At 33.2% G+C, this 27,550-nt stretch overlaps 1 protein-coding gene across 1 annotated transcript in view; it reads right to left on the reverse strand.

Annotated features, from left to right (window-relative positions):
• Positions 1-608: 608 nt before the first annotated feature.
• Lrriq3 (leucine rich repeats and IQ motif containing 3) overlaps positions 609-27,550 on the reverse strand; it is a 139,738-nt gene continuing 112,796 nt past the window's right edge. The window contains 3 exon segments of the mRNA XM_087212910.1: positions 609-1,145; positions 9,296-9,489; positions 9,492-10,015. Of these exon segments, the coding sequence (XP_087069036.1) occupies positions 1,001-1,145; positions 9,296-9,489; positions 9,492-10,015 (863 nt within the window). The 3' untranslated portion in view covers positions 609-1,000.

A 27,550-nucleotide genomic window follows, 5' to 3' on the forward strand; every position in this document is an offset into this window, starting at 1 on the left:
CTCCCTGGATGGCTCTTGTCAGAGATAGTCACTGTATTTTTTATCACACATGGTAATGACACTTACTAATGAGGACTTCCAGAACTGCTTCAGAAAGTGACAAGAATGATAGGATAAGTGTGTTCCAAGCAAGGAAAAGTATTTTGAAAGAGATTGGTGGTAGTATGTATTTTACTGTAATAAATTATTAAAATTTATATATTTGCTGTATACTTTGATCATACTGCCTATAAGAACAACTATTGAAAATTGACACAAATTCTATGTCATTTTAATAGTTCTGTAATTTTTCAAGTTCTCTACTGTCAGTATTAACTAAATCATTTCTGTGCGCTCTATGGTCACAATTACAAATTATATGGATTCTCATTTGTTTGTCTCATCTCTTCCTCCACATAGCTACAGTAAAAAGGCAAACACATCAAAGTCAATATACACAAATCTTACAATGTACAAAGGAGGTACTAAGACTGTTTACATAGTTTGGATTGTCTATATTTTTATAAAATCCTGAATCATTGATACAATGTTTAGATCTTTATTTTGAAAAAAATTGGAAATTATTTCAATAAAATAAACAAAATATAATTAAATATATGAGAGGCAATAAAAAGAATCCAAATACAAAGTGTCTCAAAAGTCAGAAATAGTGACAGATATTATTGTGTTACAGTTACCAGAAAAACTGAAAACAACTTACAAGTTGCTACATTGAGAGAAAATGAAAGAGAATATTAGCAGTATCTTTACAATACTGCCTGCAACAAATGAAATCAGTTTTACTTGATCTTTAGGAATCTGGATATATAAGTAATCTTTGGGGGACACTAAGTCAACAGGATTTAAGTTAAATTATGATCAACATAAGACATAATTATTCTTTATTTTTAGATTTAAACATAAATTCATATTGTCATGTAGAATATTTCCTGTAGAGTATTAATTTCTAGCCCTTCATTTAAAATAATTGCCAAAATTATAATTATATTGGTTCATTTTGTCATTCCATCAGGAATTTAAAGGCATTTGCTCTCACAGTTGCAACTTTTGTTTCAACATCTTGAAGTCTTTCACAGGTTTTTTGAAAAGCAATTATATCAAGAACAAACTTTTCTTCACAGTGTCTTTTATGTATTTCTTGAGTCCTGCAGGGGAAAAAGAAAGACAATGTGGTAATTTTAGAACACTGAAATCATGACAACTAAACTGTTAGTAATGACAATTGGATTTCATCAAAACACATATATAAATTATAAAATGAAATCCATTTATATTATCATATCTTTAAATAATATTCATATTGGACTAATATTTGTTAAGATTTCCATTGGCTAAAACTGAAAATTCTTACAAACCATCTGTTAGACTCCCCAAAAGCCATCTAACAGCCCATGTCATAATTTGTAGAACTTCTACTTAACCATCTCCAAATCCAAGCTTCTTCTAGGACACTGTTATGGAAAGAATGCACCTCCCCAAAATTCATGTTAAAACCATAGCCCCAGGACCTTAGATCACAACTGCATTTGGAGCTAGGGCTTCTCAGAGATTAGTAAGGTTAAACGAAATCCCATGGACAGGTTCTGATACAATATAATGTTTTCAGAAGTGTACCAGAGATCAGTGATGCACACTCACAGAAGAAAGGCCCTATGAGAACATAGCTAGAAGGCAGCTGCCTGCAACCCATGGGGACAAGACTCAAATCTTAGGGTTTAGTATAGGACTAAATGAGTTAATACTTTAAAAATTCTTAGAGGAATATTTAGCAATTCCTTTTATTGGGTGGATAACAATGATATTCATCAGAACAGGAAATGAAGGAAGGACAACCAGATGGGAGAAAAATTATAAGTCTCTTTGAGTAATGTTGATTTTCAAGAGTCTGGCTATCCATTCTTATGCCTAGGGAGCTTCACATAGGGAGCTTAACATAGCATAACATCTGTTAAGAGGTAAGAGTTAAGAGTTAAGAGTTAGTATAGCCATTCTTCTTATTTAAAATTCAGCTCTGAAGCTCACGGTATTTCAGATGATTCATATAAGCTCTCTCTGCCCATTTTCATCTTTAGGCAAAGGCAATCCAACTCACAAGGTTTAGTAAGAAGCTACTGAACTAACACTGTGAAAGACTAATACTCTGAAAACTAATACTCTTAAAGAATTGCCTAACATTTAATAATCATTCAATGAAAGATAGCTACTACTCTTACAAGTCTGGAGATCAATAATTTAGTCATCTCTGAACCTTTACTAAATTAGAAATCATGGCAAAAAAGAAGACACATACAATAAAGGGTATTAGTTAAGTATGGAGAGTTTATTTAATTAACCATCTCCACAAATAAAGATTATAAATTATGGATAAAATATAAAGAAAAAAACCTTAAAGGAATTTAAAAGTGAGACATACCCAGTAGTCAATTGTATTTCTACATACCAACAACAAACAGTTGGAAAAATGAAATCATATTACATTTTGAATATGAACAGAGAACCGTAAAATACTTCGAAATGAATTTAATAGAAGAAAAAATAAAGATATCCAAGGCCTGTACCTGAAGATAAGAAAATATTGCTGATGAAAATTTAAAAGACCTTAATCAGTGGACAATTATAGCATGCCAATATTATTAAGCTTTCAATTCTCCCCAAAGTGACACTTAGATTCAAAATAATGCCTATTTGTATGGCAAGAATGTTTTGGCAGAAATTAACATTTACATTTGTTTTAAATATATATATTACATTTTAAACTTATTTAATTTAGACCAATTCAGAATGCATTAAATTTAAGTGTTATGAATTTATTAAGTTGTAATTTGATATGGAAATGCAATGGAATTGCAAACCAAAGCAACCTAGCAACAACCAAAGCAAACTTGAATAAAGAAGGACAAAATTGAAATCTCCATTTTCCATGCATTTGTGTGACAAATTATCATAAATATGCTTGCTTACAACAACCCTATGTTATCTCATAGTTTCCATGGGTCAGGAGTCTGGGCATGGCATGCTCAGTTGAATTACATGCATAGCTCTCATAAGGTTAAAATCCAGCTGTTATCCATGGCTGTGGCTCCCAATCAGGTCTTGAGGCTCTCTTCCATGATCTCTGTCTTCAAAATTCATTTTCTTCTCATACATTTATGTGCACCTTCCATTTTCACATCAGTAAGTAATGTCAAATGCTTCTCAGACTTTGAATCTATCTGACTTTCTCTTTTGCTTCTGCATTTAAAGTGTAATATGATTACACACTGCCTACTTTGATAATCTAATAATCTCCCTATTTTAATGAGGCTTTACTGAAATCCTTCATTACATATGTAGAGTTCCCTTTTACCAGGACATTCACAGGTGTGGTGTCTCAACATATTAATAGTCCTAGAGATTAGAGTATGGTATCCACCTTCTTAGGAACCATTATTTTGACTAATACAGGTATCTCATATTATTTGATTATAAGGGCTACTAAGAGTACATAGAATATTACCTTTAATAATGGAAACCTAATCTTGAGATAGCAGTAAAGGAAGTTGTGATAAATTCATGAATTTATAGAATTTTATAGACATTGATATGGTAAATCCAGTGAATTCAAAATTGAAGGCCTAGAATTTCTTTGGGAAATGAAGTAGTATGCTGAGAATTAGAGGCCATATGTGCATTTTCATAGGAAGCTCTAGAGTTGGAGAAAGTTTGAAATTGCTCTTGTAGGTAGTGGGGACAAGTAGAAGTGACTAAGGGAACAGATAAAGTTGTAGGTCATAAAATTAATACCGGCATAAATCTACAAGTCAGTGATTTTTTTCTTGCCATTTTTAATCTGAATGAAGTGAAGACAGATAACTGGATTGTTCTAAGGTTAGAATTTGTGATGGAGGGGAGTTAGCATTGGAGATACAATGAGAAAAAGGACTGTAGTCACTGGACAGAATGGACAAAGCAATGTTTAAAGAATCCTGGAGCCTACACTAGAGACGAGAAGAAAATAAATGTATAACAGAGATTATTTAAGCAATGAATGTGATCACATATTTGAAGACTTTGTGGGTGAAAGTAAAGGAAGAAAATAGTTGAAAAGATAGATTTTAATCACAAATAAGTGTACAATTATTTAAGATTTGAGAAGTAGGGTGGTTCCATTTAATGAGAGGGTCTTTATGTGTTTATGTGAATGAGTTTGTTAATGTTAGATATGATAAAGATTGTAGAAATTCAATAAAGTGTCTGTGAGGCAATTGGGAGTGTAGTTCTCAAGCATCTGGAAGTTAACGATGATTATGGTGAAGGTTGGTTGCAGGAAAGCTTTATAAATAAGAATACAAAGGCCACAGTGAATAACGAAGGTAATATGAGATCAACTGGGACCAAACAAGTAGAAAATAATAAAACTGCATAACCACCTTATTTGCTAGACTTTTGTGTTAGCTAATTCACTACTTCAAAATGGAAACCCTGCTGTCCTGCCCTGAGTTGTGTCATCACTTTCTGGGGTGTGGCCAAGAACAGAATTGGGAAGCCCATGGCCAGTTTTTATCAGGTATAGAGACGCTTTCATTTCAGCCTCTTTAATTCATGCTTAAATAAGTCTGTGAATCATTTATCCACTTCCTAAATTAGACCTCTTTTTTTACCTTTCTCCTTTTTTTTCCCCTCCCTCATTCCACAGAGGGAGCAATATTTTCAGTGATGACTTCAGGAATTACTGAGATTCATCAAAATGCTCTCAGGTCAAGTGACTGATATATTAAGTGAAGACCAACAGCCTAAAAAAGTATCAGAACTGAATAAAAATGTTGAAGTTGATTTTTTTTTTGAGTCACAGTTCCTTTCTGCTTGTTAATATTCAATCTTTATTTAGAAACATTTAGAATAAAACTCAATAATATCTTTTGGGACATACTACTGATATAAGCAACACATTGTCTTATTCCTGTATGCTTTCAAGGATTGTATCTTTGCAGAAACTTACAAGAAAAGATAGTTAAGTTAGGTACACTGGGAAGATCATGTGACTGTATCTGGTTCAAATTAATTGCCAGTCATTCAATTTGCTGTCATAAAAATGAAACTGATTAAATAGACTTGTATTTTGATATACTAGACTAGCCTTCATTGCCTCTTCCAAAATAAATTTTTAATAAAATATAGAAAATTATTTCCAAAAGTTGCATATGCATGCATAAAGCATTTACTGAGAAAAATAACTGTAAATTTGTGGCAGAATAATATATTTTTCATACTTAAGAAAATACTTCTTATAACTATCAAAAGGCAAATGTGTTTTTCTTACTTAAAATTTTCCTAGCTGAGCATGTTGGTACAGGTCTGTAACAAGAGGCTGATACAGGAGCAAAGCAAGTTCAAGGCCAGCCTGGGCAACCTAGTGAGACCTTCTGTCAAACTGAAAAATGAAAACGTCCAGGAGTACTGTTCAGTGGTAGAGCATTTGCCTAGCGTGTCATAACCCCCAATTCAGTCTCCAGTCTCTCTCTCTCTCTCTCTCTCTCTCTCTCTCTCATACACACACACACATACACAAAAAAATTTATATATGTTAATCACAGTAATTAAGTTTTTAGAGAAATAGGAGGCCATAAAAGTCTCTAAGTATTTTAATATAAATCCTAAAAAATTATATACATGTATATTATAAAATATATACATATGCAATATGTGTAATAATATTATACCTATATAATTAGAAAGATGATGGACAGATGGGGCACTTAAAATATCACTATTGCAAAACTGTTGTTGATTAGCTTCAAAATATGAAGACGTGTGAAAGATTTTGAAAAAGTAAAAAGAAATTACTTGGTGTTCTGTCTAGCATATCATTCAGAACTCCCTATGCCTTTCAATCTCTTTCAGCTATTCTACTACCCTATACACTGAACAAACTGTGAATAATGTGATTCATTTTTAATAGAAATGTAAATACATCTTTTCTAGTGAGTATACAATTGATTATTTCCCAGTAGATATTGACTAGTTCTGCATATACTTCTAAATTTATTTTGGTATTCCTTATTTTCTACATATAGACATTTCTAAATTCTCATTTGGAGCAGTTGTGACATATTATGTTATTTTTCATTACTGGATTAAGCAAAAGTTTTGGGTGTGCACATATTATATTTGTATGTGTCACATATTTTATGTTCCTAAGTATATTCTTTTTTTAAAATTCTTTTATTGGTACATCTGAGGTATACAATATGTTTACATTTATCAACTGGTACTTGTACCTGTACATGGTGTATCTTGGTTCTTATTTTTTTTCCCCATTACCTGTGTGTCCTTCGCCCCCTCCACCCTTCCCTAAATATATTCTTTGACAACTAATGAAATTTAACTACATATAGATTGAGATATTTTGAGTCAATCATCTTTGAGTGTCTATCTCACTAAGTTTAGTTTAAATCAAAAAGTCTTCATCATAAAAAAGTAAGTTTTTTTGCATGTGTCTCAGACAAATTGTTCAGTTTGTTCTAGGGATTGTTTTCCCATCTGTTTATTGAAAAGAAGACTTCACGGTAGAATACATATTTAAAATTCACCATTTCTTTCTACAGGATTCCTAGTGGTCTTTACTCATGTGAAGTCCACTGAGACTTAGTGACTTTTTCTAATTGAGTTCAATTTGTTTCTCAAGGAATTACACTTTCAACTACTCTCCTGTATAATTCTTCTGCTACAGGTACAAAGATACTCATTACCTCCTTCTTCTCCTCACATTTTACCTATTCTAAACTTTCTAAATTTGCTCATTCTCTTCTCCCTGCCTGTAATAGTCTCTCAACATCCTGTACTTTCCCTAAATTTAATATATAATTGTACTTTTTCTTCTACTTTTTGTGAGAATTCTAATGTGTGCTCATGTTTGTCACTGACTGTGAGTTTTTAGAGGAGCAAGAATGTCATCCATCTTTGTATGGAGGGCAGGGGAGAAGTTAAGTCAATTTGCACTTGGATATTAAGTTAAGCTAGCTTTGTAGAAGTTTTGATGGAGTGCAGGAAATGCTATCCAAAAATATGGCACCTTAGCATATTGAGATTTTTAAGTTGAAGCAAACTGTGAAAACTATAGAAGCAAAAGATTTCTCTAAAGTTCTCCTGTCCCCTTCCTTCTAAAGACAATAATGTGATCGATTTCCTGTTCTGTACCTGGAGGGAAGTGAATGTTACACAAAGAGGGCAGAAAAAACATGAAAAACAAACCTTGCTAAGTTCTGCCCAGTCTATTACCATTTAGATCATCCATCTTCCTTGTCCAACCATATTTCAATTCAACAGTTCATTTATCATCAAAATTCTAGGCATAGTTTTCCCTAAACATCTGGCTCTTCATTTCTGAAGGTTTTCATGCTTTATAAAATTTTTGATTAAATAAATTTGTTATGTTTTTCTCTAGTGAATCTGTCTTTTGTTAAAGCAGTCTCAACCATGAACCTTGTGACAGGTGAGGAAGCAAATATTTTTTCCTTTCAGTTTTGTGTTACTTGCACTTATTATCTACGAGAAATTTTAATTCTCTCTTGATAATTTTTGTGTTATTGCTTGTATGATTATTTAACTCTGGTGGTCCTATTGCCTTATGCCTTACATTCTAGATTTTCCAATTCTGGGCCAAATGATCTCTATGGCGCCCTATTACATGTGATAGGAATCTTTAAAAGCTAAAAGGGAATCACTGCTCTAATTTAAGTAATCTGTGAACTGAAAATAAGTGCCCCTTGAGCAAAAGGCCAATTACCAGTAAGAGAAAGAAAAAAAAATATGAACAAGTTTATTGTCATGAAATACGCCATTGTGCCAAAATAGATAACTATTCCAATTACTAGTGAAGCTAGTTTCATAGCTTGGTTAATTATATTTTTATATAATTCATTTAATAATCTTAGCTGGGGATGTAGCTCAGTGGTAAAGGTGCTTGCTTAGTATTCACAAGGCCCTGGGTTTAATTCTCAGCACACACACACACACACACACACACACACACACACACACACAATCTTCATTATACAAACTCTGGAAAAATATGCACTGTTTCATTCTAGTAGCTAACATATGGAGAATAAATAAGAGAAAACACTCAAACTTCTCAGAGACTATAGTATGATTTAAATTAAGTTATACTTCACTATTACTAATTGGAATTTATATTTATTTTCCTTGATAAATATTTACTGAATTCATTAATTAAACACAGTGCTAGGCTCTGAAGTGGAAAGATGGACCAAATTATAAAGGACTTCACAAGCTAATTAACTATGATATACACTTTTTACTGACAGTTGTTAGACTTGAGATGATGAACATAAGGGTGAAATATAGCTGCCCGCAGCCAAGTATTGGCCAGTTGTAATGTGCTTCTTTCAAGGAAAGAATGCCTTTTCCTTCACATTTAATCACTGCTTACTCACTAATTTGAATACCCCAAAGCATTCTGATTTGCATAATATGTAAAATATAGACAACTTTAACGTGGTTGTCTAGTGTCCTAGCAGAGCACACATGTGAGGGAAAAGCCTTAGCAAATACAGAGATAAGAAAGCTGAAAGATGGATGGAGTGGAGACTCATTCTGTCTAGAGCAGAGTGCTGTTAGGTGAAGAGGGCAGAAACTGTACAGTAGAAAATTTAGAGTAAGATGATAGTAGAGTAGAGCATATTTTCTGAAATGCCACTTGGAGGAGATTAAATTTCATTCTTTTGGGAATTGCAAGCTATCAACATAGTTAAATAGGAAATGACACAATCAGAACTTTATTTAAAAACAGTTGAGGTCCATAGGTTAGCAAACAGATGTGTGATGAAGATTTGAGAATAGAGATAGGAATCTCACTTGGAAGGATAATGTGAACTCTTATATTAGGAGAGTTTGAATTGGAAGAAAAGAGATAATATTTTAAAAAGACCTATTTGAAACACTCCTTCTAGAAGGAATAAGATAGGAAAACACATTCGATTTCGGCACTGAGGGAGCCTGAATTGTAAAGGACCCAGGTTTCTGGCACTGATCAGAAGGCTAATGGTAATGCTAGGACGAGAACATCTAAATTAAGCTGGTTTTGAGCAGTGAGACTAAGAAGTGGAAGGAAGGAAGAATTACTGCCTAAGCTTTCATAATAAATTTGTGCGTTATTTCTCCTGTTTGTTTACATTGCCAAAGTAGAATGTAGCAGGCTACAACCAAAATACCGTTTATTAAAATTCAGTATTTGGTATGCAATATTCACATGTAATTGATGTAAAAGATTCTATCATATATAAACTGTGCTTACCTATATTCCTTCACCTGGTGACGTAAAATCTTTTGATATTTTTCTTCTTTAAGTTTTTCCTGAATCAGTTTTTTCTTTTTTAGGACAGTCTCATTCTGGTTCAATCTGTCGATTTTAACCATTCCTTTGAGCAAGAGGGTATGCTCATTATTTAAGTTTTGAATTAATAAGTGGTCTGCAGCCTTCTGGGTTTTTTTTGTTCTAGAAAAAGCATTCTTCTCTCTTTAACTTTTGCAAGATAGTTTAATCTTTCCTGCAAAACTTGCTGTAAACCTCTCTGAATTGTCTTGTTATGTCTTTCACTCATCTTCTGTGCAATACATTTTTTCTTGTTTAAATTTTCATCAGCAGTTAGGATAATTCTTTCTTGGGCAGCTTGTGCCCTGGCTACAGCTTTTACTTTTTCTTTATGGAGGTCCAGCTTCTTTTGTTCTACGTAATATTTATCTACATCATTAAGCATTTGGAATTTTATGCCAGGTCCCTGTGTAGAAAATATCTCTCTTCTCTTCCTCTCTGATACTGTGTGTTTTTTAATTAGTGGTTTTGGATGAATGATAGAAAATGGTTGGGTGAGGGCAGGAAAATAAACTTCTTGCTTCTCTTTCAATGCTTCAGCGTACTTCAGTGGACTTGAAGTGCATATGGGTAGTTTGAGTGCTGATATATTAAAACTGGTGTCCAATTCTTCATCCTCAATTTCATCTTTAGATTCCTGACCTACATAAGACAGCAGATAAACATAAAACATGAGCTACGCTTATTTTCTGCCCAAATTAGTTTGAAAGCTATATTAATAAAACTGATGAGAACCTGTTATTTACTTTACTAAACACCATTTTCCCCAAGTTCTTTTTCAACTTGAGACTTTGCAGAGGAAAATTACCATTAGAATTTTTTAAACACATAAATGCATTGAATCAGATTTCTATATTTTCTATATTATCTCTAATAATTATTTAATTTGCACTGACTCAATATTAGCATCTTCTCTTATACACAGTACTTACACATATTTTTCATATAGTTTGCTAAAATACGAACTAGGCAAATTCAACTGAGCAGAGTGTAACTCAGCCAAAAGCAATTCATTAATCAGCACCATCCCGAACCGAGGGAAGTTCAAGAGCTCCTGCTTCCTAGCAGAAAGTGCTTCTAGCAGAAAGCAGAAGTGATGTGTACAGAAGCAGCTTGATTGGTTATAGCTCTTTGTTTGCCTCACTTGGACATAGTCTGATCCAACTGAATGCCCCTGATTGAGTGAAGCTTGGTTGCTCTGATTGGAATGTGGCTTGGCTGTGTGTTACAAAAACACTACCCTTAAATAAGGCTTTAAGTTTGTTTACATACAAGTAAGATTGGCCGGTTATGTAAGAGATCAAGATATGACGCAGCTGGAGGCCACATTTGATTTAACAATCTAGTAATGTTTAACAAGAACATTGTAATTATAATCAATTTTATGTTATTTTCTTAACTCTTGTAGAAAATGATAGTTGCCATCAAATTGTTTTTTTGTCTTTGTTGAATAGACAAAGAAACTAGGAAAGGAAGGGAAAAGAGTTAAAAAGAGAACTGAAGGAAAAATGGAAATAGAGCTTTTGGAAATGGAAAAGCGAAGAGAGTTGGAGAGAGAAGGAAAAGATGGGAGGGGAAGGAGACAAAAACGAGTTAAGATATGTTATGTAAATGTACAAACTCCCCACAATAAATGTAATTATTACGTACGACAAACAAGTACTAATAAAAAAAGAAAAATCAAAAAATTGCACACTAGAAAGGACAAATTTTGTTTATAAACTACATCACCTTATAAAAGGGGATAAAAATAATTGCTTAAATTTGGCAGCAATATACTTTTTTATGATTTCTATCCATTGATTCAAGGTCTACCCTCATAGCACATGTGTGCCATTTTCTTCATAACAGCATTTGAAACAGCTCTCTGGTAACCTGGTTCAGTTCTCAGGGTGCCTAAGATTTTTTTAGGAGATCTACAAAGTTATTTTTATAGTTATACTGTCTTTATTTGCCCTTATCACTTTGTTGACATTTACACTGATGGTACAAAATAATTGTGATAAAACTCTTGGCATATTAGCATAAATAAAGGCAGTGGGGTGCCAATATTTATATCCTTCACCTCCATGCAAAGTTTAAAATAAAAAATTTCTAGTTTTACTTAAATAAAAAATAAAAAGAAGAAAAAAGGCAACCAAAAAAAAAAAAAAAAAAGAAAGAAAGAAACTAAATCTCTCACCCTACTCTAGGATTTTTTGTCCACTTTCCAGTAGAGTGTTAACAGAGTCACAGTGTATCATTTTCTTTTGTGGCAATTATGTTTGAGGTGAGATATATTTTGGGGTCTATTTCTTACCCTAGCCAGCATAAATAATACAGAAACTAAAATAATATTGTTATTCGTGTATTTATTTTTTGACAAACCAACTTACGAATTCAGGATTGGTTAGTAAATACAGATATAAAAAGACATAATCTTAGGAAAAATATTTCCCTTTGCTTTACCTACTAAAATTACCTCCCTGCCAACTCTAGTCTGTAAGGATTTTATCTTCTTTAATAGTAAATTCACTTATTGTCTTTATATGTCAAAATGGCAAATCATATGTTTGTGATTTTATGGAATTGTGTTGTAAACTGGCATTAGGAAGGAAGGAAATAGTCAAGAATTTTACTGAAAGCCAAAGTAGCTTCCACATCAGAAAAGTAAGCAAAGTCTGCAACAAAGCAGGAAAGAAAGCCAACAAAACAAAACAAAACAAAACAAAAAGCAATCCATTTGGTTACAAAGGCAAACCGTCAGAAATAAATACTGAAAGTTTGGGTCCAAGACAAGATGCTGGAAACCTTTATGTCAATTGAATATCATCTCACTAGTACTTCTGAAAGTCTTCAAATTTCCTTCTCTGCTTCAAGAACTTCTGGGTCAAGAAATTACTAGGTGCTGTAATATTTATCTCATTAAAATGTGATTCTAATTGTGTCACATCTTCTTTCTTTCTTTCTTTCTTGGTACTGGGGATTGAACTCGGGTCCTTGTGCTTGCGCAGCAGGCAGCGAAACCACTGAGCTAAATCCCCGGCCCTGTGTCACATCTTATATGTAAACAAAAGGAAACAAAACTTTCATGGTTCTTCATTTACAAGATGACTGATGGTTTCAACTTTTAGACTAGGGTTATATATTATTGGAAAAAAAGCTTTGTTTTCCCCTTATCCATAGATTACATCTTCTCATCATTCGGCCTTTGCATAGCTTCTGTTATGTTTTGTTCACTATATGTTTCCTTATTTATATCTTATCAAATTCTATCAATTCTGAAGGACTATTCATATGTCATTTTTTACATTAAGCAAGAACTGATTTTAAAATTTATACTGATTACTTCCCTGTTTAAATCTCTTTAGAGTTCACATTCCACTTATATTAAAGATGTAGTAGTTCTTAGCTATAGTATTAAGCTAGATATAAAGCTCCTTAAGACTTAGGACCTTCTTTGATCCTATACTGCTAGTCTCTGGCTTAGTATTTTACAAAGCATTTGCTTTATGGGGAAATACAGTTCAATAAAGAATGTATGCCCAGTGAGTATATTTGTTAGATGGATGCGTAGATAAATGGACAAGTAAATCTGGTAGTTAAGAATAATATTGCCTGAAGTATGTAAGAGCCACAATGGAGTCAACTTGACTGGGTCCAAAGACTATTTCTATCACCACGTGTTCTAGGGAAGTGATGTAATTATCTGGGCCTCAGTTTCCTGTAATTCATATAATAATATCTAACTTATAGAGTTCTTACTGTATTAAATGAGATAATAAAATGTAAAATGCCAGTGAAGTATGCTACATGAGTATTAAAACAGGGTCTGACAAAGAGTAAAATATACTGTAGTTACTTTTTCATTATATTCAATATGCAAAACAAGAGACTTCTCTCTTTAATTCCATCAAAAACACAGTGTTCAATGAGCCACATGATTTGATAAAGAGGAAAATACATTTTGTCACCTTCAACATTCACTGGAAATTAAAAAGCAAAATGTACAGGAGAAAATTCTCCATATGCATATTTTGTTTGAAGACTAGATAACATTTCTCCTTTTTTTGTTCAAAGAGGAGCCAACTGTTGAAAATGCTCTCCTCTTTCTATGACCAAATTTACAAACTTGCCTGTATGTTCATAAATCCCTTTCTAACCTGGTGAATAAAGGGAGCATTCTTTCTTTCAACAGAGATAAAATTCACCCTTTAAGTTTGGTCCTCTCCCCTCTTAACCTCCATATCCAGCAATGCTCCCATCACATCCACAGCCATACTCCTTCAGCTCGCTGCCCAGATACCATTCAAAGATTTTGTTCAATCTTAGATAAAACCATGGAGGGCATTATCTCTTTGCATGATCATAGTCCTTTTCTTCACCCTCTATGAACTTTTCAAATCAGAAATATATGTTACCTCTATTCTTCCCACTATACTATTTAAATGGTTCCATTAAAGGGTTTTGCCTTAGTGACTTTCTTATCGCTGAAACAAAATCCCCAACCCATGAGATTAAAAGGAGGTGAAATTTATTTTGGCTCACAGGTTCAGAAGTTTCAGTCTGAGTTCTGCAGTCTTAAACACAGACACAGCATTGTGGAAGGGCCTGGGCAGAGGACAGCTGCCCCTGTCATAATGGTCAGGAAGCAGAGAGAAGCATGTAACCAGCTAGGAGACCCTTCCAGGTCACCCCCAACAGCCTGCGGGTTCAAACCAGACCTCAGCCTGTGAGAGTTGTGGGTGCATCACCCCCATGATTCCATCACCTTCCAAAAAACTGCCAACAGGTGCATGAGGCCTTTGGGATACATTCTTGATCTAAACCATAACAGCTTTTATGATATTAAATACAAATGGAACTTTTTAATGTTTTAATATTGCTGAAAATCTCAGTGGCATTTTACTTCCTTGAGCATCTATCCTTCTTGGAACCCCCTTTTTACAGACTCTGTAATACCAACCTGTACTACTTTTTCTTCTACCTTTCAGATTGTTCCTTCCTACTTTTGTTTACAGTCACTCGTTTTCTACCAAATCTCTTCATGTTGGACTCCCTGAGGACTTGATACTAGGCCCCCTTTCGTCTCTCTCTGCTTTGTAAGTGAATATTGCTCACAGATATAAATGCTAATGTCTACACTGATAACCCTCAAATTTTTCATTTCTGTTTGCAAATCTTTTAGGTGTATTTTAAGCTTGGCACCTTACCAAGCTCTTTGCTGCCAAAAATCTATTCCCTCTAAATAAGCCCTTATTTCAGTAAATATTACTTAATTGTTTAGAGTCTCACTTAACCTTTATCAATATGCATTATAGATTTTACCTCCAATTGTAGATCAAATTAATTGATCTTTCTTCATCTCCTATTCTTGACTTCACCTCTTATTTTAACTGTATCACCTGCTTCTTAAGCAGTGTCTACATTTAACAACACATAAACAATTCATTGTTTACTTATAAAATGAAACCTTCCAAATCCTCATAACTGCATGTTTATATCCAAGATATGCATGAATTGTGGGGTAATTATCCAGAAAATTATTGACTGTCAGAATGACAAATGACAAAAATAAGGCCAACTCATTTGACTGCAGTTTTACAAATGAAAGTTGGATTTGACTTGGTTGAAAAAAATACTGGGTACTGTCTTGAACCATGGTCTTAAAAAATGAAAACTGTCCTCTCTCTCAACAGTTACATTCTAGTAAAGGAGGCAAAGTTAAAAAATTCAAAGTACTGTGGCAAATATTAAGATATATACAAGGAGCCATGAAGACACACACACACACACACACACACACACACACACACAAATTTATCCTAGCTTTGCCAGGATAGATTAATTATTCCGGCAGAGCTAGGAAGAAATGTTCTAGAAAAAGTGAACCAAGATGCTCTTTATCAAAGTTGAACTAGACTTTTCTGAGTTCTTTTTCTGCCAAGACCCTTGCCTTGGGCTCTATCCTTGGATCTATTTATTCCAATTTTAGCAAGAATTCTGCTAAAATCAGTTCAGTAAAAAATTGCTAGTCTTGCCATTTGATCAAATTCCTCACCTCCCAATCTCTACATCTTATCACCCTGGACAGTCTCACAACCATTTTGTAGAGTCATTCTTGCAAGAATCTCCCTTCTGTATAACGCTATTATCAAGTGGTGGTGGTTATTCAGTAGAGGAGAGTTTAGGCTCACCTCTAAATACAATAAAAATAAATGGTGATTTATAGCCAAGGGGCAGGGTGGGGGATCAGTGGATGAAAACTTACTGAGAGGAGTCCTCTCATCTAGGGTGATTCTTGATAGGTTGATTCCACTAAATTCTTGCTGAAGACAGGGGCAATAAGAAAGAGGGGGGTGCTGGGTGGATACAAGACAGCGAAGGAGGAAAACTGTGGGTAGTTTCATGTCTAATGTATACATAATAAATAGGCAAAACAAAAAAATTGGGGGTCATAGTTTCTGATCAATAAGTTCCTAGAGCAATCACTATTTGCAAAGGGAAGTGGTACATGTCCTTACTCAAGTTACCACAGGAAGTCCCAATCTACACCTGAGGTCCTAATGAAATTATTTACAGAGACTTCTTTCACTCTTAGAAGTGACATACTTCAGAAGACAAATTGTATTGTCACCTTGGCTACAGGCACATTGACCAACAGAGTACAAATAAGAGAATAACACTATTATTTTCATTGTTTTAAGGTAAGGATTCTAGTAGAATGTACAAGACTTGGTTGTTACATAATAAATGTTTTGGTAAAAACTTGGGTTGAGTTCTACAGCTCTATGGAAGTTGAGATCATGTCTGTTCTATTTATCACTCTATGCCAAACACTTGGAAGAATACCTAGTGCATGGTAGCCTTTCAATAAATACATGTCTAATGAACATTTTCTCTAAAGAAAGCTAGAACAGTTCAGGGGTATTCTTCAGTTTGGGTATTGAGAAACTGATAATAAACTTATACTTTCTTCTCAACTCCTTTCAATTTCCTTTCTATATTGTTAATATTTTCCACAATTCTTTTTGATAATCCTGCACTTCAAATAAAACAGTCATTACTTCTGAATAGTACTTAGGTACTTCTTATCTTTGGCTCCTGTTATCTCACTTGTTCAAGAGAGTCCAGTTTGCGTTACTATATAAAATAAGGCTATCCATCTTAAGATAAATGCTTTTACCATGAGCTAGAGATAACAAATGAAATTCTTTGTGTAAATGTCAATATTTATTTTAACATTGATAAATTATAAGTGAGATATTATTGACCCCTTTTCAGAAAAAATATCTAGACTTAAAGAAGTCAAGTCACTGGGATGTTGGAGTAAGCTTCAACTATCTGGACAAAATTAAACAAACTAACACGTGAGAACACCTAAGGATGAACAAAAGCAACTAGAGTTTAATGCTAAAATAAAAATATCAATACTCTTATAATACAATCCAAAGAATCACAACTTAACATTTGAGGGGCCCACACCCAAAAAATGTAATGTGGATGAATATTATACCACAAAGGGTGGTAAGATTAAGTGAATTACATGGTATTTAATTTCTACAGTTTATGTGAAGGGGTATGATAATAAGAATATGTAGACTGAGGACAGTTAAGGACTTATATAGTATGTCCTAGAGAAACAATATAATGCAAGGTGATTTAATTAAAACTCCAACAGATAAGTCAATCAAGATGGAGTATAAATAAAAATTTTAAATAACCTTTAAAAAGACAGAGAAAGAAACAGGAAGAAAACACCTGACATATAACAAAAGAGAACAGAAATCAAATAATACAATAGGAGACATGTAAAAATAATCAAAATAATCAATAATTAAGTGTTAATGCCATAAATATTCAATTAAAAGGAAAAGATTATGGAATAGATTGATTATTTATTTATTTATTTATTTTGGGGGATTGAACTTGGGACCTTGTGCTTTCGAGGCAGGCGGCGACATTGAGGTAAATCCCCAGTCCCTGGAATAGATTTTTTAAAAATCAAGATCCACTGAAGATTGCTGGTAGAGATATAATTTTAATTTAAAGACACAGAAACGTGGAAAGCAAGTTATGGGGAAAAAGTCCATGTAAACATTAAGCACACAATTCTGATAATAATATTTAATTGAAAATGTCTGAGAAAGAAGAAAATTCAATAAAGGATAAATTCATCAGGAAGAAATAACAATCATAATGTTCATGTGCCTTATAATGGAGACCACCTACGCATCAAATAAAATTGTCAGAATTAAAGAGAATTCTATAATTGGAGTAGACGATATTAATACTCACTTCTTAATAATTGATAGAAACAGTAAAAAAAAATAGTGGCATTGATTATCTCAGAAATACTAGTACATTCCTTAGTCTAATTGATATTTATAGAATCTAACACTATATAATGAAGAATGTGTAGTATTTTCAAATCTGTCATAATAAACTGATTTTTTTTATAATTAGGCCACATTCTAGAGTATAAAACAGATCTTAATAAAAGTGATAGAATTAAAATCATACTCATATGTTGTCAGATCAGAAATCAATAACAGCAAGATGTCTAAGAAAACTTCAAATATTTAAAAATTAAATAACATAATTCTAAATAATCTATGTAAGACAAATCACAAAGGGAATTTAAAACAAAAATTAAAGAATAATGAAAATACAATACATTAATACTGAAGGATTGTAGCAAAACAATACTCATAGTTTTAAATGCTTACTAAAACTAAATTGCTCAGATTCTTATAGGAAGTAGAAGCCAAAAGCTATGATTCACATTCAGCCTCATTTGGCCATACTATTAACTGTATCTTGTTCTGACTTTATAGTCCTAAATTTAAAATTTTTTCTTTTCACAAACTTCCTATTATCACTTAAGAGTAGTGTAATGGGCTGAATGTTTGTATCTTTCCCCAATTCATACGTTGCAATCTTAAGTGCATGATGATGATGTCAGGAAGGAGGGCCTTTGAGAAGTGATTAGGTAATGAAGATGGAGCCCTCATAAATGAGATTAGTCTCCTTATTAAAGAACCCTGAGAGGGAACTTGTGTCCCTACCACCATGGGATCAACACCAAAAGCTTAGACTATGAAAGTGAGTTCACCACAGATACCAAATTTTAAATTGCCTTGATCTTGAGCATTTACTACTGTAAGAAATAAATTTCTGTTGTATATAAGATATTCATTCATGGTGTTGTGTTACAGCACCCTAAATGAACTAAACATCTAGACACTTTTTATTTTCTGCTACAGCTAGCATAACATTCTACATTTAGATTTAAAATATTAACGTGAATACCTATACTCAAGCTATAATTTTATTGATATTTAAGGTATACAATATGATGTTTTGATATACATATACTATCACTCAATCTCTTTCTTACAAGACGGCTTTCTGCCCTGCCTGCACCAACCTAAATTCTGGATAAACTAATGGCCTAATCATTCTCCTCACTTATAGGTTTTGCAGTAAAAATTTGATGGAAATCTGTAAAATCCTGGAGCATATATTTAGGCTTCCTAGAGTTTCTGTCTCGCAAGCTGCCACTTTGATCAGCACAAATTCTCTTTTTTCTTACTTTTTCCTAGGTTTGTCTTGAGGGTAACCTTAACCTACATCACGACAGACCCATTTTCCCCTCTCCTTGGCCTCCATAACCACCATGGTACTCTTAGTTTCTATATATTTGATTTTTCTTAAAAAATACATAAATCATGCAATACATTTTTTTGTGTCTGGCTTATTTCACTGAGCACTTGGTCCTCCAGTTTCATTCATATCATCACAAAAGCCAGAACATCCTCCCTTTTTAAGGATGAATAATAAATTTAGTGTGTGCATGTGCACATTTGTCACAAATTTTTATCCATTCATCTATGACATGGGTCGTTCTTATTCTTAGCTATTTTGAATAACTTCAATGAACTTGAAAGTGTGGAAAGTATGAGGTGCAGTTTTCATTTACTTTGCATATAAAATACCTAGATGAGGAATTACTAAGTCACGATTCTATTTTTCGTTTCTGAGGACCCTACATACTGTTGTCCACATTCCCACTAAATGTGTACAAGGGTTCTATTTTCTCCATACCCTCACTTACATTTGCTATCTCTTATCTTTTTTATAATAATGGTTCTATAGGCATGAGGTGATTACATTTTCATTTACACTTTCCTGACACCAATTGTTATTTAATATATTTTCATATACATGTCATTTGTATACCTCTTTTGGAAAAATGTTTCTATCTTGGATCTTTGTCCATTTTTACTTGGGTTATTTGTATTTCTATGATCGAACTGTATTAGTCCCTATTTTTTAAAATTTTTGTTTTTATTAGTACATGTTTGCAGTACATAATGATCACATTCACTGTGAGAAGTTGGAATATGTACATAATGCATCTTAATTGTCTTTGCATCCCCTTCCTCATCTCCCTCTCCCTTCTCTCCTTTTTGTATAAGCAGTTTACAAATATTTCCCCCCATTATATAGGTTGCCTTTTCATTTTGTTGGTAATCTCCTTCGCATTACAGAAACTTTTAGTTTCATGTAGTTTCACCTGTTTAATTTTGCTTCTGTGGCCTGTGTTTTGTTGTCAAATAAAAAAAAATCATTGCTAAGATCAATGTCAAGATGCTTTCCCTTATGCTTTCTCTAAGAGCTTTATGGTTTCAGGTATAAGTCTTTTCTGTTTTGAGATGATAGTGATGGAATGTGAAAGGCAGGTGCTCTACCATTAAGCTGCATCCACAGCTCTATTTCTAAGTCTTTGATACACTTTGACTTGATTTTTGTGCATGCTATAAGGTAGAAGTCCAATTATTTTTTGCATGTGTACGAGTTATAGCCAGTATTCTGACTTCATTTACTAAACAACCTATTCTCTCTCCATTATTTACCTTTGGTGTCTTTGTCATTAGTTGCATATATATGTGGGGTTTTTTAGGGCTCTGTAATTTCCTGTTGGTTTATTTATATTTTATGGAAATAGAGCTTTAAAAATGTATTTTGTACTTTGAGATACTTTATCTCAAAGAAAATTTGTATTTAACATGGAAGGCCAAAAGTCCTACTACAAGATTGAGGCATAGAAGAGGGATTTACGTGAAAAATAATACAAAAGTAACACATACCTAAGAATAAATTGAATAAATAAGATAAAAGATCTCTTCAAAGAAAATTTAAAGCATTGATGAAAGCAGTTTGAAATATGTGATATGTAGGTCTTCTTCATCTAATTTATTTATTCTTCTATTTTACTCCTTTTTCTGAACAATTTTCATCTCTTTATTTTTCCCATGGCCTTTTGTTTTGTCTTTCCTATATTTTAGTCCATCAATAGCATCCAGTGTCTTTATTAGATCCCATTGGGAACATTATTGGCTAAAATAGTGATTGCATTAGTCTAGGAGATTGCAAAATAAACTTTCAATACTATTACAAAGTCTACATAGTTACCAGGTTTGTATTGGTGATGTCTTGTGCTTGCACCAGCAGCACATATACTAAATTGTATTGGCAATATTCTCCACAACACTTCTACATTAGAAACAAGACAAGAATAATAATCACACACGCCATGCATATACAAGCTCAAATCTGCAAAGTAGACTGGTGATATTATATATAAGCAACTTCTCTATGATTTGGAATGACCAATAACCAGCAAAGATTGTTCAATAACAAAAGGTCCCCCAATGGTATTTATATATTTGAATTAGGGAACTGACAACAAATATAGCTCCTGTGAAATGGGCTAAAGGTCACCTGTCCATATATACAAGGCAAGAAATACTATCGATGGCATCACCTTAGGATATGAAGGGCACTGACATAAAATAATGCAAACTGTCATGTCATGGTGCAAATAGAAAAGGAAAAAAGTGACATGGGGTCACTTGGTATTGCATCTCTGACCCAAACTTACAATGGGAAATTGTCTAGAAATACAGTGAGCATTATTTTCTAAACACTGCTTGACACTGCTGTGGAAATAGATTTTCACCTAACTCACTGAGTTTTATGAGAAAATAACATATACAATTCTATTCAACACTCTTCATTCATATAGTACCTTTTGGGATTTTTAAAAATTCACTACTGGAATTGTCAGCTTAGAAATAACAATTACTTGTCCATTTATTTAAACAGTAGTCCTAATATTGTAAGAAAATGAGATATTAAAGTAGCTTCTAATTGCATATGCAGGGTGAAAGAAGAGTAGGATGAAAAATCAAGTACACCTAGGTATACTCAAAAGCCCTTGATGAAATCCTTTACTGACCAGGAATCCTCTAACACTGACCATAAAAGCAATGATCCTTCCTATTTTTTAGCTTAAAAAATTAATACATTATAACTATTAAGCAAAAATCATAAAAATATGAAACCTCCCCATGTAAAAATCTCACTTGCTTTTTAATGTTTCTAACAAAAATAAAAAGGGAAAAGGGATCTGCCCATTAAACTTTCCTCAAGCAAAGTAACAAAGCCGTGAATTTTTATCATGACTACCAAAGAATTCTATCCAAAATCTGTTACAAGAAAACCTCAAGTCCCCCCTGCTTAGAAAGAGATACTCTGTTGCAAGAAACCCAATTGTATCTAACACATGCTCCTGCCTCTAAAAATTATATAGCGTTCAAACACACTCGGAAGATTTTCTGTCTCGTTCTTTCTTTTTTTCTCTTATTTTAATAAGGGGGTATAAAAGAATATATGTAAAATGATGAAATATTATTTAGTACTGTTTTGATAGATAGAAAAAGAATATCAAATAACCTTTTGATAAGTGTCTATGTTCAGCGTCAACTTTTTAACTGAACTCTTACTTTAAAAGTTCTAAATTGGGCTTATCTCACGAAACTGATCCTTCCTCTTAAATTGAGTTAACATCTAGAATGCAAATGATGAGAAAGGTTTCTGTATTTTCACCTCAACTTTCCTATTTTTAATAGTTCAGTTGAAATGTGCAGAAAACAAAAGAGATTGCAAAGCTTCATTTCAGCAACTTCAGTGCCCAGAGCAGTTACATGCTAAGTATTTCTAAAGAAATCCCTTTAAGTAATATTTACAAAATCAACGTCTAAAAGGTCCAGTTTATGACAAGTTTCAATGATATAAACTTCAACGTAAAAATAAAGAGAAGTCTCAGAAGCTTCACAGCACCTTCGGAGTATATATATAGTCAATTTTTTAATTTTTCATTTTTTGGTATCGGGGATCGAACTCGGGTCCTTGCTCTTGTGCAGCAGGCAGCGAAACCACTGAGCTAAATCCCCGGCTATACAGTCAATTTTAAAATACACATTTAGGTTCATAACTGTCACTGATAGTCATATTAGAGTTCACTTTCTCTTTTCTATCCCTAAATTATTTATTTTTATTTCATTTCAACTGTAACTCAGACTGATGCATTAATGACTTTTATTTTAATTTATTTTTAGATAATGTTCCTACTATATTTGAAACTACATGAGTATATATCCAGATTCAGGTCTCAAATTTCAATTTCAGTGTTTTATTAATGTAACAGATACTAATTACACCCAATGGCGGCTACTTAAAATTACATATGATCTCACTGATGAGCTAAATACCATCCAATTGCCTAAAATCAGTTTGATTCACTTATTAATCTATTAATTTATCTATGCTCCTCTCATCCATTCATGTTCTTAGTAGTTTGAAAAAATGTATGATTGATACTCAAGAGTAAAAAATTCAACACTTTTTATTCAAACTCTTTCCTAGTTTTCTTCTTCCTGTAAACTTTTTGTTTTTCTGATTTGAGAATCATTTGGTTTTTATGCATATAACTAATCCTACTTTAATAAAAATGTTCTCTTTGTTACAAATAGTAATTAGATTATAACAAATATATGGGAAGCATATATATATAATTAAATATAATTAAAAGAAATATAAATATCATGAAATATTTGCCATGTGTACTTCATTTTTCTAGGCAAATAACTCAAGGTAGTTGTGAAGAGATGCGTGGTCCCAGATTTCACTAAATTTCTAGTGGGAAAAAACAGATAATAAACTCATAAACAAGAAAATATCAAATAGTGCTGAGACCTCTGATGAGCATTAGTCAAGTTAAAATGTCACAAGAGCTTCTAATGATTAGACTGGATGAGCAGGGAAGACTTTTAAAGGGACATTTGAAGTCTGGATCAGAAAGACAAGAAGGAACTGGTGAGGACACAAGGAGGATGAATGTTCTATGAGGAGAGACAAGCTACTGTAAGGAGAAAAGGCAGCACCACTTTCAGCCTGCTAAGGAAGGATAAAGAGAAAGCAGTGAGGAACCCTAATCGAGACAAGAGAGCTGTTAGGTGCATTCAGGTCGGGACTGCAAGGCCCAAATTGTACAAAGAACTGTAGGTGACAGAAAAGAGTTGAGATCTCATTGTGAGATCCGGATCCATTTAAGTAGGGAAGTTATATGTTATGTGATTTTACCATGAAAAGAATAGATTTGAATGTGGACCATGAGAGTAGAAGAAGGGAGGCTGTGGTTCTTATACGCAATGGAGTACTACTCTGCCATAAAGAAAGATAAACTTGAGTCAATTGTGAGAAAATGGATGCACCTTGAAATCTTAATGTTAAGTGAAATAAATCAGATCCAAATTAAATACAGCATGGTTTCTCTTTTATGAGAAACCCACATTACAAACAGAGAGCCAAATAAAAGATAATAGGAAGTAGGAAGATAGATCTTTCTCAAAGGGGAAAGAGGATCAAGAGACAGGGGGAGGGAGAGGGAGGGGAGGGAACGGCACGATGAAATGAACTGACGTGTGTTAGGCGCATCCACAACGGCACACAAGGACTGTGGGTATCATGTACTGCAAACGTGTGCTGATAAAACTAAAACATTACACATGAATAAATTAGAATGAAGGGAGGCCATTTAAAAACTACTACAGAAGTTCAGATAAAATATGATGTCCAGTATAAAAGTGCTGAAATTGCAAAGATCTAGAAAGCTTTTGGATACATTTTACAGATAAAGTCATTAGAGCTTGCTAATAATAGATGACATAACTGATAAAAATAACACTCAAAATGGATGGTGGCCATTTGGTTGATGAACCAGTTGGACAATAATCCGATTTGCTAAGAAAAGAAAAACAGGATGAAAACAAGATTTGGTCAATAAGATTAAGTATTTTACATGCATTGCTGTTTTTCCAGTACTTAAGTTTCACATTCAAACACATAAATTAGTATTTCACTAATTCAATGTCATATGTCAATTCCTTATGGTTTAAAATTTTCATTAATAAAATATTGTTTTAAAATATTTTATTCCTAAAATGTCCTTTTGACTCAATAGTATTTATTTCCTTTTACATGATTACTAATACTTCTCAGGTAAAAAACTGAAGAAATTGTCACCACTGTATGTGTTTTATTAATAATGCCAGATGAAATTTAAAGGGAAAATCCTTATATTTCACCTATAATTTCTACAAACTGAACACAAGATAACACAATGATTTATTTTGAATATAATTTACCTATAAAAACAAATCTTTTTTTGTACCAGGTATTGAACTCGGATCCTTGGGCTTGCAAGGCAGGCGACAGAACCACTGAGCTAAATCCCCGGCCCTATAAAAACAAATCTTGGCTAAAATGCAATTCTCTTTTTTTTACACTCTTTATATCCTTATCTATTTAAAGAACAACACAACTGGATCATATAATAGTCCATTTATTTTCAGCTGTCTCAGCAGTTTTAACTGCCACATAAATCTTTTAGAAATCCAGAAACTATTCCCCTTTGCAGTCAACACTGCTCATTTGGTTTTTATAAATGTATTACAGATTCATGAACCATCTCCAAACAACGAATGGTCTAAACCTGTTTAAAATCAGGGCAGCTACAACCTGAATTTCAGAAAGAGTTGTGAAGCAGTTGCTGTCTTCAGAACACCTGCCTTTGGAACATCTTAGCACAGGCACATGGCCTTGTGGGGTATGCAGATTTTAAGGCAGCCTGGAGTTTGATGGAGCAGAGAATGGGGATGGGAAGCAGGAACAAAAGGAAATGTAAGGAAGAAAGCGGTGTCATCAATTTCTATCATGTTACCTGAGTTTGCTTGTTAGATATAAAAATGTCACTGACAATAGTGACATAGTTGCCACTTTCATCCTATTTCATTAGTAATAAGAAAAAGGGGATTGAGTGAAGCTCCCCAACCCCATTACACATGCACTCATACTGTGTAATAAATGTATTTAAATTATGACTCAAGATAGTAAAGAACAAAATTTACCAAAAATCTCACATTTCACATGGGACACAGTGATATCGGGAAATAATTACTGTAGTATACAAAGTTACAGAGCTGCAGAGAAATGATCTCTACCATTCAATATCATTAATCCATTTCTAAAAATTAGACATACTGTGAAAAAATTCTATTTTGGAGTTTGTCTACATTATACATGGCAAAACTGTAATGCAATACACATTAACCCCAAGCCCCATCCAATTTTCAAAATTAAAAATAAAGCCTCATAAACAGCAAAACAAAAACACAAATTTTAAGCACCTTTTATATTATTATGTAAATTTCTTTAACATTTGCTTTCTGATTATCAAATGATAAGGTTGCTTACAAACAGATGTTTCCATAGCAGTGATTTGTTCCTGTTGTTGGCAGCCACATCTCAGATAAACATCTCCATTTTTGCCATCTATCATGCTTTAAAACTGTTTACATGAGATTTTTTCAACATATTTATTGAGATATGCTTACTCTACAATAAAATTTACCATTAAATCATTACAGTGTTTTTCTTTACATAATGCAATGCTTCTTGTGTATAAACAAGGTTTTCCACCATAAGCATCGCCACAAACTAGATTTAGAACATTTTCATAACTTCTAAAAGAAATCTCCTACTCTAGAACTATATACCATCCTCTGTTTATCACCAGTTCCCCAACCTGACACAACTACTAACCTATTTCTGTCTCTATAGATTTGCATATTCTGGACAGTTCTTATTGGAATAATACAATATGTGAGTTTCATTATTCTAGGAAGCTAACTGCAGTTTTATCATTTCTGCCTTCTTTTGACTCTGCCTTTTATGTAGTAACCCTTTACCTACTCCATCCTGAATTTTATTTGTCTCATAATTTTAGATAGAAAAATATATTCAAACCAGTGCCATGTCTGTCCATACTCAGTATTTTAAAAAAATAAATACCATTTGAGCAAATGTTAGCTCACTTTTAAGATTAAACTTTGTACAGGTTCCTAAACTAACATGAATCATTCTCTTAATAATTATACTGTCTCCCTTTTATCAAGTTCATCTTCTTAGAATCATTATACATCAGTTCACTAATTTAAAGATCTGCATATCTCCATCCGATCTCTTGGGGCCAAGTTCATATATTTCACTGGGCCACTTTGACTACTCAGATATTAGTAGTCCAATGTCCACCAAAATCTTGCTGTGGGTCTGCTATTATGTTGTTTTTGAGCCATCAGGATGGACACCTATTGGGACCATTGGCTAATGGTTAGGTTTGAAAAACCAGGAGCAAAGTCACTTGGATTTCTGAAATGCCACATCTCAGCACATCAAAATATCATCTGAAGGTACAAATTGCCAATGATGAATGTCATCATATTGTATACCTAAAGTGTACTAATAAACTTAATGAATAAAAAAAGTAACTGTAAGCAAGTTAGTTAACACAATAGCCCACGTTATAGATTTGCAATTAAGTTACAGTAAAACAATTTTGGCCAGTAGGACAAATTTTTAAATTTAGGTTTCTTTTCAGTTACCAGTTTCACTCTGAGATATATAAATTCTCATTTCCCTGATATGGTAGACACTTCCAGTTTTCCAAAAGCCTTTCTCAACCTCACAAATTTTGTCTCAGAATCAAAGCACATTGCTGCAGGGAGAGATGCTATTAGAGTAGACTTGAACCAATATATATTTCCTATATTTATTTGATATAATATCCTTTATTTTTATTACACATTAATGATAGATACTTTCTTGATCTTTTCCATCTGAAATATACTTGATCTGCCCTTCTTTTTTGCTTCATAGTATCTATTACATCTGAGTGCTCTAAGATACGATAATTTCTAAATTGTAGAAATTTTACAGTTGATAATAATTCAT

The sequence above is a fragment of the Heterocephalus glaber genome, unplaced genomic scaffold (genome assembly GCF_053883595.1).
Source record: "Heterocephalus glaber isolate CG9 unplaced genomic scaffold, H.glaber_assembly_v1.0 deba00001442, whole genome shotgun sequence".
Lineage (NCBI taxonomy): Eukaryota > Metazoa > Chordata > Mammalia > Rodentia > Bathyergidae > Heterocephalus > Heterocephalus glaber.